The 14,100-nt window shown below is 41.6% G+C and overlaps 1 protein-coding gene across 13 annotated transcripts in view; it reads right to left on the bottom strand.

Annotated features, from left to right (window-relative positions):
* vav2 (vav 2 guanine nucleotide exchange factor) overlaps positions 1-14,100 on the bottom strand; it is a 250,336-nt gene that overhangs the window by 27,226 nt on the left and 209,010 nt on the right. For all 13 annotated transcript variants that reach the window (XM_084382591.1, XM_084382597.1, XM_084382602.1 and 10 more), the window contains 2 exons: positions 5,752-5,851; positions 3,402-3,497 (listed from right to left, as the gene is read on the bottom strand). In XM_084382591.1, coding sequence (XP_084238717.1) covers positions 3,402-3,497; positions 5,752-5,851 — 196 coding nt within the window. The remainder of the gene's footprint in view (positions 1-3,401; positions 3,498-5,751; positions 5,852-14,100) is intronic.

Below are 14,100 nucleotides of genomic sequence, written 5' to 3'. Positions count from 1 at the left end.
GGGAAACAGTACTGTGATGATATCTATTGAAAATCGACTGAGGATGTGCCCTTAGGCATGAGTGGACACACACACAGAAACAGGACTTGTCAGTCTGACGTGCCCCTAGGCCACAGCATACAACAGTGTTTCACCGCAAAGCTGTGGGAAGCAGTGAAATGGGGTGCGTTTAATCTGATTAGTGCATGGTTGATTTGACCTCAATGCCTTGCTGAGAGTCCTGCAGGGGTTCGAATCAAACTAATAGAGAAGTCGCAGCGGCCTCTGTGTAGTCCTGCAATCACCTGACGCAAACACTCGCCTCCGTCCCAGTCCATTACGCACCGCATCATAAACTCATATGCTCATCCATAATTGAGATGCAAAGTCAATTAATCATGGGGAATATTACAGTGGCCAGCTTGTTTTATACATGAATGCCAGGAGGATGGCTCCAGGGAGAAATGTTGGCTGCGATATGAGTGGTCAGACATCGTGCTTAAATACATTTGCATATCAGGTCAGGCTGCATGAGTGCATGTCTGCAATGAATGATTATCGCTACCAGTAGCTTATTAATGCTTACCAATAGTTCAAAACACCTAAGGAATTGAGTTTGAAAGCTGCAAGTGCACATGTTTGAGAGGCAGAAATGTCTTACATCCTACATTCTTATTTGATAAAACACTCAAAACGATTGGTCACTGACATTGTTGTCAAATCATTTTCTATCAATTAACTAAGTTATTAACCTGATGCAATACTAGCGGACCTATGATAGACTTAAGATAGCATTTTAGAACTGAAAAACTAGAAACTTAGATCTTCTAAAATGAGATATAGGCAGAAAGAAAAATTGTTTTTCATAACTCCTTCAGCCTTGAATCTGAAGTAAGACTCTAACTGTCATGCCAAACACCAGAAAGTTAGTCTATATTCTGCTGATAAACACCGGCACAAAGCCAACAACCTTCGGCTGAATAACCTCGAGTTGCTTTTTATGATAAAAATCTCAAATAGCCCCCACACACAAGGCAGAGCAACAACAATGGCCACAATGAATAAAAACCACACATGAAACAAAGCAGAAGGACCAAAACAGACACACAAGCTGTATGAGTTTAAATGCCAAGCAGCGGTGTCACTACAGTGACTTTTTGAAGTTGCAAAGAGCAAGTAACAGTTTCCAAAAGGACAAAACAGTTGGTCCCCAAATTGCTGGTGAACCGGTCACAAAAACAACACAGGCAATTTCACGTGGCAAGGCTCAAAGCCTGGAAAACTGTGACAGAAAAGGACAGAGGAAAAACAGAGGAACAACTGTCACCAGTCAAATATCACTGACAGGAAATGACAGACTAGATGCAGGATAGTTGTTAAGCATCAGCCGAAATTACAGCAGAGATGAATCATCATCTCTGTGATGAAATCTCATCAAAATATGAGTCTCACAATGCAGCCTGCTATTCAAGGACTGTTTGAGTCTACATCTAACAAACAAACATGTATATTTGGCGTGTGAAGAAGAAAACCTCGACCTTCTGGTTACATTTCTTTTTTTACTTTCCTACATTTTGAAATGTTCACATTTGGACAAAGCCACCAATGCTTTTAACCCACACAGTGTTGGAATTAGTTCAAATCCTTTATTAAGTAAAAGTATTAATATCAAAATACAAATCAAGTATACAAATCAAAAACTGTGCTTAAGTAAAAGTATGCAACTAAGTATGCAAACTGTACTGAAAGCATCAAAAGTAAAATGTTTCCTGTCAGTGTAGATGTTTATGGGTGAGCACATTTGCACTCCTTAATACACTGTTGAGTAATTTCATCTACAGCAATGCATCATTTTCTATAAGATCATCATTATGTTTATAGAGTCACTGTCCCGTGAGAAGCACACATCTCTGAAAGGTCAATTTTTCATGAGCTCAGAAAAACAGCCCTCTTTTCAGGTTCGTGACTCATTTTCTAAACCCATTAGGGAACACTGCATCCTTCAATTCATCACAAACATTCAAAATCATATAAAAATTAAGTAACAAAAGCTGTCAGACAAATAAATTGTATTAAAAGTATACCATTTCTTTCTGAGATGAAGTGGAGTAGAGGTATAACGTTGCATAAAATGAAAATACTGAAGTACAAGTACTTTGGATTTGTACTTAAGAACAGTACTTAGCCAACCACTAAACCCACAAACATGTTAAAGGACCTACTGTATAACACGTGTAGTCATCTAAGGACCTTCATGCTGTGTTTAAACGTCACCCTTCCTGACACTGTGTCAGGTAGAAAATCACAGCTTGTGTATTTTAAACAGAACATCTGTTCATGTTAATCTGAAAGTGCTGCATTTGCTTTATGGACACAGACGGAGGCAGCTGTCTTATTTTTGGACATTGCGCTCTGAAGAGTCTGTATATTTCCCCAGAAGTGCAAGAGTCTATAAAAACCGGGATGGAAATTGACAATCATTGCTTTACCAATAAATCGCTGAATACGCCACTTCTGGTGGAGCTTTACAGTCTGTAGTGGAGTGGGTATTACTGGAGGAGAAGTTTGAGAAGTTGATATCATAATACTTCTTTGTCATAGTGAAACTTGGCCTGTGTAACTGCTGTGAATCCAAGCTGATTGCAGCTTCCTCCTCGAACAAGCAAGCTGCAAACTATTCAGAGCCACCTTTCAAACCTACAGTGTGAGTGTTTGATATTTAAAAAATGGAAAGTAAAGAGTGAAAAAGCAATTTCTGTTCTTTTCAAGCAATAAGGACTTCCTTTCTTTAAAACCAAGGACATTTTTTTGCTTTTTGCTTGCTTTTTTGTTTTGCTTTCTGTTCCCTTAAGCAGCTCGCTGTGTCACTCTCTCACTGTCCCCTCTCTAAAGCTTTGCCCACCTCCTCTCTGTTCATTCAGGCTCTTTTCTGCTGGACCACGGGCCCTGGGGAACATCTCCCTCTCGTGGCTCCCACATTGACGGATCTGGATCATCATACCGTGGGCTCCGATGGTTCATTGCTCTCCTCTGTTTTACTATCTCCTTATATCTGTGCTTTTGTGTATTTGATGCCTCTTCATTCTGATGTTTTTCTATTTTATTGCCAATTATCTTGTGTGGCCTGCCCTCTTCCCTCCTCTGTGGCTCTTTCTGAGGTTTCTTCCACCTTTTTTCCCCTGTGAAAATGTTTCTTTTTTGTGATCGTGATTTTGGGCTATATAAATAAAAATCGATTGATTTGATGACATTCAAAGAGCTGTAGAGCATTTGAAGATGGACTCAATCTGTTATGAAAGCCAATTATAGTCCTATTTGGGCGCTTCATTTTGATATATTAGTTGTTTCCTTTACTTTATCTTCTCTCTGTTGGACTAAATGTTGACAAAATGACTGTTCTGCAGTTGTGAGACGCCTCGTACCTTCAGTAGTAGGTGGTACTTCAGCACCCTCTGCATGGGAACCACCAGAAGATCCTGCAGCTTGAACTTCCCCTCCTGCACTTTCATAGTACATTCCTGTGGAACGACGACACAAGCACAGGGGCCAATTATCACAAGTTGCATAACGCAGCATTGCACATTTCCTACTAACAAGCATCAATTCACGGCTCAATAATTCATTGTGTCTTGTTGCATTGCTGTGATTGCTTCCACACATTCACGGGGGCATTCCATTAGCAACAACGAGGCCAGTTGATTCTTCGGGGGCACAAAAGCTCTGGTCGAGGGAGAGCTACCCCGCATGCTGACTGGGAAATTCTTCCGACTAATGAATACATTTCTGTAAACTGCCCTGGCTCCATAAGAAACTTTCTTTTGTGAGCAGCATCCTATAAGATTGCCTCACAGTGGTTTGTGTAGGCGTCTTTATTCAATTTCTATAACCACGCAGCGACGAGGACAGCTTATCCCTCTTTAAAAACAAGGACAGTGCGAAGCTGTTTCACCCTGTTACAAAGCTCTTCTATTTTGAGAGAAAGTATCTGTGTGTCAACTACCCGGGCTGTAATCACCTCTTTCTTTTTTTTTTTTTTGCCAACAGCCCCGAGAGCCATTCCTCTGGCCATTACTCCCACTGTTACAGGAGTGTTGGCGTTCTTCTATAATCAGTTCAGATTCTTGTAAAGAATCCTGGAGGAGAGGGGCTCAGAGATTTAGTATCACACAAAGGAGGAGGTCTTGCAGCCGAAATAGACTCCAACTATCACCCGGATTTGTATCGTACACTTTTGTAAATGTCTTTAAAAACTAAAAATAAATTTAGAAAGGCAACAACATGACAAACAGGAAGTTACCTAACTAAACTGCTTGAAGGCAGCCACTACAAATCCTCTCTACACTTAACTTGAGTATATACATCGGGTACTGCTGAATGATATGATGATAAATTAAACAGCTTTGAGGTTGCATTTGCAAATTACATTATTTGCCTCTCTGATTTCATCACAATCTGTCCACAAAAATGGCACATTTGGACCACATTTATTTATTTATTTAAATTATTAATTAGTCAATGTCGTCTTGCATTTAACAGTGAATTGTGTAGTGATATTTATCTAATATTTGTTTGGTAAATTTGCATAATTGCTTATGAAACAAGGTTGCGTGTCATGGTTTTGGTATTTGGTTAGTCATTTCCTGTTTTATTTTGTAGATTCACCCTCATGTGTCCCTTGTGTATTAGGTTTATTTCCCTCTTTGTCGCTACGCCTGCGTCTCCTGCTTCTCTTGTGTTCCTGTGCCTGTTCCCCCGGTCCTTGTATGCCGTCTGTCTTCCCGCTTTGTTCTCTGTAGCTTCTGGTTTGTTGTCAGCTTTGTTTTTCTCTTTAGTTTTTTTTCCTTGGACTTTCCTTTGCTTGCTTTTTGTTGTTTGGATTTTGGACTGTGTATATCAGCTCATCATGAAAGCTTGCTTTTTGTTAGATCTTCCTGCCGGCCTCTGTGTCTGCATTTGGGTCCTCACCATATTTGCAAACCAAAACATTGCACTATTTTAGAAGGCAGCAGTCTTGTTGGAACTTTTTCTTTTGTTTTGAAACCACACAGAGCTCTACTGCATTGCTAACTGTGACATCAGCCTTTTATTGTTGAATAGTCAGCACTTTTTAAAACTTTTATCAGAAACTGATGGTTTGGAAGAGTCTGCAGAGTGCAGCATTATTTCTTTTCACCTAAAAAACATATCAAATATCAAAACTGACTATAAATATTAAGCTTACTATTATACAGTACATGACAAAGGGTCAAATCAAATAATCACATTTGAGAAGATTGAACTGGTGAATGTTTATCACTTTTGCACAGTAAAGCAAGTAACAAGATCAGAAACAGCTGCCAATAGGGGCATCATGGTAGAGCATGCATCCCATGTATGGAAGCCTGTCTGACTCTCCATGCTGTCCTACCAAAATAAAGGCTAAAAGGCTACCTTGAAAAATAAAAGTTGCTTATGAATTTTCTGCTGACCAATAAATGGCTTCAGCTCTAATGGCTGCCACATACTGTATCTGAATAGGCTGATGACATGATGTCCACTTAGGTGCTTTTGATTATTATTTTGCCTAGTCTGTTATTACACTTTTGTTTACCATTAAGGGTTCCATATCACAGGTTGGGTGCAGTATTTCCATAAACAGCCAGATGTGCTAAACCTTACCTGTTCAGTCATTTTTATTCACTCTGAAACAGAAGCTACACTGTGTTTTTCACTAAAATGCATTAATTCCATGGATCGTCTTCTGCTGGGGGAGTGAGTGGTGAAGGACAGTACCTCTACTTTGATCTTGACGTCCTCTCTCGTTGCTATCAACTCATCCAGTGTCTTCTGGGCGTTCTCCATGTGGCTGCAGTACTGACCATAGATCAACAACCTGGTGAGGGACACAAAGCAACAACAGCTGTTAATCTCAATACGCTGTCACAGCATGCCGTCCTACATGGGACGCAGAGAGGAAATTACACATTCCGACAAAGTTAAAAATTCTAGTAATTGGTCACACTCACATCGTCTATCAATCAAAAGTATTGAAAAGTTGAAAGAAAAACAACCACGGTCCCTCGCTTGCTGATTACATTTAATTTTTACACTATTAACTACATTCACTTCCACAAGGCCGTCTGCAGCTGAACATTTTTCAAGTGTTCCAGCTCCAAACGATGACACATTAATGTCAGAGAAAAAAGACAAACCTACAGCTGAGATTTTATGTCAGACATTTTCTGCTTCTTCTCTGCGAGTATGGGAGCATTTGAAGACATGTGGGCTAATGAAACCTGCTCAAAGCCTATGGTGAAAATCAAAAAAATGAGAACTAATGAGGCTCTTGGTAATTTTTTCAAAATGTTGGAAATGTGTCATGTCTTTGTAAAAACATAGAGACAAAGGAGATTGCTGTTTGAGTCCACAATTAGCTGTGAACTGATTCATGTCTTGGAGCCTTCGGGCAGCGTACGGTTCAATAATGTGAAGATTGATAACACAGTTTGAGAGGTCAGCCTTAGAGTCATTTGGCACTATGGGGGGCAGATAAATTAATATGTGAATACATGTATTATGATGAGGAATATATGTGAATATCATGAATAAGTAATGACCGGATTCTGATCCCCAGGCAATATTTGGAGGGGCGGCATCCTCTTGCCAATAAACTGTAATCACAGAGCTCTAATGAAAGACGTTGCTTTATATCAGCCACTTCGCAGAGCTGCTCTTATCAGCATGTGAGGGGGAAAAAAAAATCTCTTAATTTCGGGCAGCGAGGATATGAGAGCAGTGTTCATTAGATATTACAATGGGACCCTGACACAGATCTGTGGGTTCAGCTGGGAGGAAGTTCAAAGTCATCTTGCCTGGAGGATGCCACTGCACGTGGCACACATTTTCATCTCGCACACTCACTGAGTCAAAGTAGGGCATTGGCACGGCTGGTATATGGCGAGACCCCCTCCCACCCCCACTCCCCCATTGAGTTGGCACTCTGGTCTCTTAATCTGAATCTTGAGTGGGGCGAGGCGGTGCAGAGAGCTGGCACACTGAAGTCTAATCAAGCCTCTGATAGATCTGTGATGCAGACAAGAGCAGCACTGCAAACAAACCAACCAGGGGAGGTTTATATGATGGAGCAGTGGTGGAACAACAGGGGATTAGGCTACAGTGTGATTTTTGACGTATTTTCACTTCATGGCTTTATGCTTCCAGAAGCTGTTTCCTGCTGGAGGAGGACACAGTTCACTGTAGTTACAATAAAGGTCCTCTAGTGACAAGCACAGCTCCAAAATCACAGCACAGCTTATGTATGATAACTCTTTTTTCATGATGTTATTTCATACATCTAATTAATCTGATCTAATCTGCGTGGTTGATGCTGTCATATCTCCTTAATAGACTTAATTTACCTGTTGGGCCACTGACTAAAGAAAATGACAACTTGAGTTTATCCCAAACTAGCAGTTAGTCTGAGATGTCACTTTTGGGTAGGTATCAAAGATCAAAGATGCTAGCTATATATCTCTAACTATTACAGTTATGACTGAAAACTGAAAACTGAAAATGACAACAGAAAAAAACAGCTGTCAGTGGCAGCTGTCCACCCAGAAGTGGCTGTTGATGTTCGTGCGATGTCATGCTGATTAAGTCTATTAGAGCTGCGCCAATTAGTGGATTTATCAGTGAGTCAATCGGGAAAACAACAGCAACCAGTTTCATAATTGATGAATAATTTCATTTTTCATGCAAAAATGTCAAATGTTTGGTGGTTCCAGCCTCTCAAATGTGGTAATTTGCTGCCTTTCTGTGTGTTAAGTTAGTCAGTGAAGTATCTTTAGGTTTTGGACTGTTGGCTGGTCAGCATTTATTGTAATCTAGTAATTGACACAGTTGTCACTGTTCAGTTCAAATTGTGTTGCTTTAAAGTGGAAACAGACAACCACCCTGGCTGTATCGCTTTCTCTTTCCCTCAGAGTCACAAAACAAACAACAACACAGGACAGAATTTGAGTTTATCCATTCATTCAGTCCATCATGGAGACATGACAGTAGATAAAAAAAAAAAAAAGTGCCAGTCAGCCTTCATTTAGGATATTTAGTGCTCAGTAGCAGATAAATTGCAAGATGAATGCAAGGTTTATAGGGAACCAATCTAATCGCTGATGGTGTCATTATTCTATACTTGTTATATTGTGCATTCAATATTGCCACATGCAGTGAGACTTCTTCATCTAAATAGATTCTTAAATGATTACAGCTTGACTCCAGCGCACTAGAACAAACTGAATCTCCATTATCAATACAAAAACATCTGTTCCTGTAAAACTGTGATTCAGTGTCATACTTTTCCAGTGGTGAAACTGAAACTGAACCAAAATCCTCTTTTTGAAAGCAGTTTTTCTGTCAAACCCATTCATCAGTCAATCATCCTCTGCTGCTCGGAGCTGCACTACTGATCACTGGAGCTTCACTGGAGCCGCCAAGGAGGAGTTTTGACTGCAGCCCTCCTGCAGTGAGGCTCCTACCCTGGTTAAACTGGCCCTGGGCTAACAAGCCCCTGATTAAGACTTGATCTACACTCGGGGAGACAGCTCCCCTCAAATCCCACCCCTTAAGGACGACAAAGTGATTGAGATTAATGGGTCCTTGATCAATTATAAAACGGCAGGCGGACTGTGCAGTGTTGGGGGTGTCCAGAGGCACCCATCATATACTAAGTTAACAAGACACAATGTGACGTGAAGGTCTTCTTTAAAGAAGCTGCCATATGACAGGAATGCAAAGGGCTCAAGCTTCTGGCGTGAGAATGTGGGACTCATAGCAGCGTAGGAGTTTAAGTGATGTAACCTATGACTGTCAGTCACGAGTAGCACAGATGAAAGACATATTTTAAAAGAGAGATACTGAAGAAAACATGTTAAGAATTACTAAATCAGTCTATCAGGAACCATGGCAGTGTCCTCACGGCCTGAGTCAAGAGGCTCCTCTTGAGCCTCTGTTCTCGCCCTATGACTGCGATCGCACTTTCTGCAACAGTTCAAAAAAGGCAAACCGGTGGGTTAAATCCACCATGTCAAGTCCTTGGTGAAGGCCCACCTCATGTTTTTCTCTGAGAATGCCATTTCTTCTCCTACTGGGGTGTTCATCACATGGGCCTGTACTAACTAACGCTACTTGCATGCTTAGAAATGGTTTAGCTCATCTGCCAGAGAGGCATCAGAATCCGACTGCTGGAATTGGGACTCCACTTTGTCTCTGTACGGCCTCATAGCTTCACTAACCCCTCTCTGCATGTCTAGGGATGCTCTTGTTTACCTCGACATTCCCAGAAGCCAGCCCTGAGTTGCATGAAGCGGTTTGCCGATGTCCGCCCAGGGTTTCTGAGTAGGGAATGTTTTAACCGCGACTGCAGGCAGAGCTGTCCACCAATTTACAGATAAGCAGCTTCTTCTGACAAATTATCTTCCTAAAAGGACTTGTCTTGTCTGAAGGCTAGATATAATGAATTTTGTTTGCATGCTTGTTTATATTCATCAGTGCGTGGCCTTAATACGGGAAATTTCCTAAAAGGAAGAGTTTCTTTCACAGTAATGGGTAGATGAATGAATATGATTAAGCCAGTGATTTGTTTGCTCATCTGGCTGAGTTTAAAAGAAGGCCATCCATTAGTGTGTGTGTGTGCGTGCATGTGTGTGTGTGTGTGTGCGCGCGCACGCATGTGCGTGTGTGTTCCCACTTGTGAATCCATGTCTTTTTATGTCTACTACCGTGCGCCTGGAGCCAACAGCTCATTCTCCACTTCCTGAGGGCTCACTCAAGGGGGCTCAGGTTTCCACTTGCAGCAAGCAAACCCCTGTCCAACTGAATAGCCAGCACCACAACACTGTTATAGGTAGACCTTATTGCCTCTTAAGCCTCCTAAATGTTTTGGTTTTACAGCATATTCATTATAATTCAGTTCCAGTGCTCCGATTAGCCTCATTTCTAGCAGTGGCAGACACCTGTTTCATGCAAACAAGCCCGCTGTACACTACCTGTTCAGCATTAATGGCAGGCATAGAAAGTTAGCGACCAGCTGGTGAGGAAGGTGGAGCATTTAGCAGCTAAAGGGCCAGTTGTAGAGTAAATGCTGAGAAGTCTTGGGTCCTGGCATCTATGTGGATGTCACTTGACAAACACCACCCATCCAAACATAGTTGTGGACAAAGTTCATCCCCACATGACAACGGCACTGCCCGATGGGAGACGCATGGGAGACGCATTTACCTACTGGGGGGGCCAGTAGGTAAATGCGTCATGCCACACCACAAAAACTGCTCAGGAACGGCTTGAGGAACACAACAAAGAGCCCAAGGCGTTGACCTGGCCTCCAAATTCCCCAGATCTCAATCTGATTGACCGTCTGTGGTCCGATCCATGGTGGCTCCACCCCCCAACATACAGGACCCAAAGGATCCACTACAAATGTCCCATTGCCAGACACCACAGGTCACCCCCAGAAGTCTTATGACCATGCCTTGATGGGTCAGAGCTGTTCTGGCTTTACAAGGGGAACCCACACAACATTTAGTAGGGGGTTTTAATGTAGTGGCTGATCGGTGTAAGGTGCATTTGACAAGTGAATACAACCAAAAAGTGTATGCAAGAACATCAGCTTCATCAAATATGGTAACAGTTTCAAACGCTACAATTAGAAACAATACGAGATGGAGTTTTTGTATTTCTTGGCCAAGGTGCTGAACAGATGTGTTTTCAGTTTGTGACAGGAGATGAGTAGCGTTTCCGCTGTCCTGATTTCAGCGGGGAGCCCATTCTATCATTGTGGATTCAAGACAGCAAAATGAATTTTGTCGAGATTAGCTGGAACCCTCTTTGTAGTGAGGGAGTAACAAGCCATTTGGCAGTAGCAGAGTGGAGTGAATAGTCTGGGTGTATGGTTTGACCATGTCCTGGATATAGGATGGGCTTTTGGGACTTTAACTTAAGAAAAGATACAATACTATCACAGCAGTTATTTTCTTCTGAACATTCATTTAAAAGGGTAAGTCCAGTGCCCCTGCTATCTTCTTATCAGATTAGTTGTGTGTTCAGCATGTTAGAAGGGTGAGGAGTAAAGCCCTGTGCGTATGTAAAATAAAACAGTTTCTGTCATCTCTTTCATGCACCACAATATTACTTATGCAACTAGTCAAACAATAACTGGATCTTCAGACGCGGCATTGTGTGGAAACAAGTTATATATATTTTACACATTTAATAACAGCCTTTCATATGAGATTTGAGAGGCCAGTCAGAGGCTTTGTCCTCTTCACTGAGACAGGCAGTGGAACAAAAGGCCTAATGACACACAAACACACTGCTGCATGTATCCACTCTTGGCTCAGTCATCCATAATTAGTCCGTGACACGGTTATAAGCACACTCCTTACTTGACAACTACGTGTGGACACATCGCTGTGGGAGGGAACCAGTCATCATTTCCTGTTTTCTGCTTGTAGCTCAGCTCTAAAATAGTCTATTGCATACAACCCAGGCATTTGAAACCCCATATTAGCATTTTCCCAAATAACTGCAGTAACCTTGAACATCTCCAAAGCTTCAGGAGAGTGCTGTCTGTTCTGATGTATTTATTGTGTTTATTGCAATGCGTTATTGCCTTCTTTGACTTCTTGTGCATTTGAGCAAATGTCAAGTTTTTTATGCTAAAGGAGACAGCAAAGACAAAGTTTGCCCAGTCTGTATCCTTGAGGTCCAACAAAAGTGCTAAATGCATTTCCTCCCTCAAAGAACATCTGCAAAACAGATTTTAAAAGTATTTAAAATCCTGTATTGTTCAGATTCATGTTTACAAGCTTTCACTTGTCTCCCCTGCCTTTACTGATGTCATGCATGTTTAAGCTTTAACTAGTAGCTGGCAAATAAAAGCTGACATTTTTGTATCAGGGAAAGGAAAAGCAGTACAGAAACCTCCAAACAGCAGAGTTGTTAGAGACAGTTTTCCTTTGGGTAAGAGAGTTTGGCGATGCAGTGAAAACTTGCTGTTTATATTCTCTTCAGTGACGGTGATATTGCCCCGCTGTGGTGGCCTGTTTCATAATGAGGATGCTGTCGTGCATGTTATTTCACAGAAAATGCAATTTTGAGTAACTGCGCCCTGGGCCTTCACCCCCACCCTCGTGGAGCCCTGCGAGCCGAGCCAGGCGACTGAGGAAATCTCCGAGCAAACCAGAAGTGACAGGCTGTGGAGCCGGCTAATATTCTCTGACACATGGCATTGGGACCCCCTCACCTCCACTCAGCATATCCAGCACACAGCAAATGGAGTAGAACATAGAGCAAAGACCTCCAATAAAGAGGCTCATAGTGCGGCCATGATTAGGCGCTGCGAGGATATCAGGCAGCCAGATTACTCCGGAAATGAGTTGGGGAATGTCGTAAATGAGGATATCAACAAGAGGGTACTTAGGTGCCCATTTAGTTTATAGAGCTCCCTCTTAGCACACTTTTTCCGTTAAGCCCGGCTCTGGCTGTTTAAGAATTGAGAAGTGGTCGAGATAAACCGGTGACATTTTCAGCGTGGCATTCAGTTCAATGACAAATAGAACAAAAACAAAAAAAAAGAAAAGCTTTTCATCTTTTGCACCGACGTGTGCAAAAAAAAAAACCATACAAGCACATTGTTGTAAAGGTCACAGGGACTTACAAGCATAGATAACCAAATTAATTATGCACAGCCAGGTCCTCAGGAAAATCGCCAAGATGCCTGATGAGAGCCGTGCTGTGTGAGTCCAAATCCCCCGGTCACTGGCGCTTATCGCCACAGTCAGACAAGGCGGCCAAGTGGCTCATAATGAGACAGGTATATATGTCAATCACATGCAGCCTGTGACGCACAGCATCTGCAAATCTAATGAACTGTTTTCTCAAAATAACCCTGCGCTGTATTTCAGAGAATGTCGCTAAAGGTAAATATTAACAATGAACTGAATGTCATACACAGATTTGTTTATGAATAGCGAGTAGGTCTGTCGGAGATAGAAGGTTAAAATCCATAAAAAAAAACAACCAGGTAGACTATGTGTACAGTCTTTTTGAAGGTCTGTGGCCCATAGTTCCAATTAATAGAACTCAATGCAACAGTACACAATGATTTTTTTAGTTTAGTGTGCTTCCAACCTTTTGCCGACAGATTGAAAGTTTTATTCCAACAATGTCTCAGTCCACAAAGACAACTCCATAAAGAAATGTTTTTCACAGTTTGGCTGAATGGGAACAAATCCCTGCAGTAGGCATGGCATGATGAGAACATTTCATAAAATAATTGTGATTCACAGTATCGTTCCGCTAAACATCTACCGATAGGCTACTTACAAAGGATACTGAAGGACAACACCCACCCCAGCCACAGTCTGTTCACCCTGCTGCCATCTGGCAAAAGATACAGAAGTATCTGCTGCCATACCACCAGATAACAGAGCAATATACATTCTCATGTAGCGTGAAGGGATTTGGACACAAATTTCATTCTACAACCCTCATGTTGTTAAATGACTTACAAATGAACCATAACCTAACAACTCTTAAAATGGCACTCAAACATTCTGCAACCACTTTACCTTACATTTTGTTAAGAAACAAATATTGGACAAAGAAAGCAGCCACAAATACAAAGGAGTAGCTTAGACTTCATGTTTGGATGACATGTTATTATGGAATTATTTGTGGTGATTTTAACTTCAACAAGGCAATTATTTTAAACCAGTTTAACCATCTTTTTTTGTACACCATCCAAAAAAACCCAACTAAAATCATAATCATCAAAACAAGGTTGAATCCACTCAATCAACAACGTAAGTGTACCGTATATAACTATATATTTCCCCCTTTTTCTCTCTCCACATGCATCTTCTCAGACTCATAGGGACCTTTGGCCTGCCGGCAATATCTGGGATCGCGTGCAAATGAAAATTACCAACCACTGCTCAATCAGATCAGGGAGTCAGATGAGCTAATACCAGGAAGAAGATACAGTAGGAGTGTGTGCATGCGTGTGGGAGACAGAGGGAGAGAGTATGTGCCTGCCTCTATCTATTAGAAGAAAAAGAGTCTGTAGTGTCACACTAACTTTGTGTA

Source organism: Pagrus pagrus (assembly GCF_965226575.1).
Source record: "Pagrus pagrus genome assembly, chromosome: 19".
Classification (NCBI taxonomy): domain Eukaryota; kingdom Metazoa; phylum Chordata; class Actinopteri; order Spariformes; family Sparidae; genus Pagrus; species Pagrus pagrus.
This window is presented reverse-complemented; position numbering and strand designations above follow the sequence as displayed.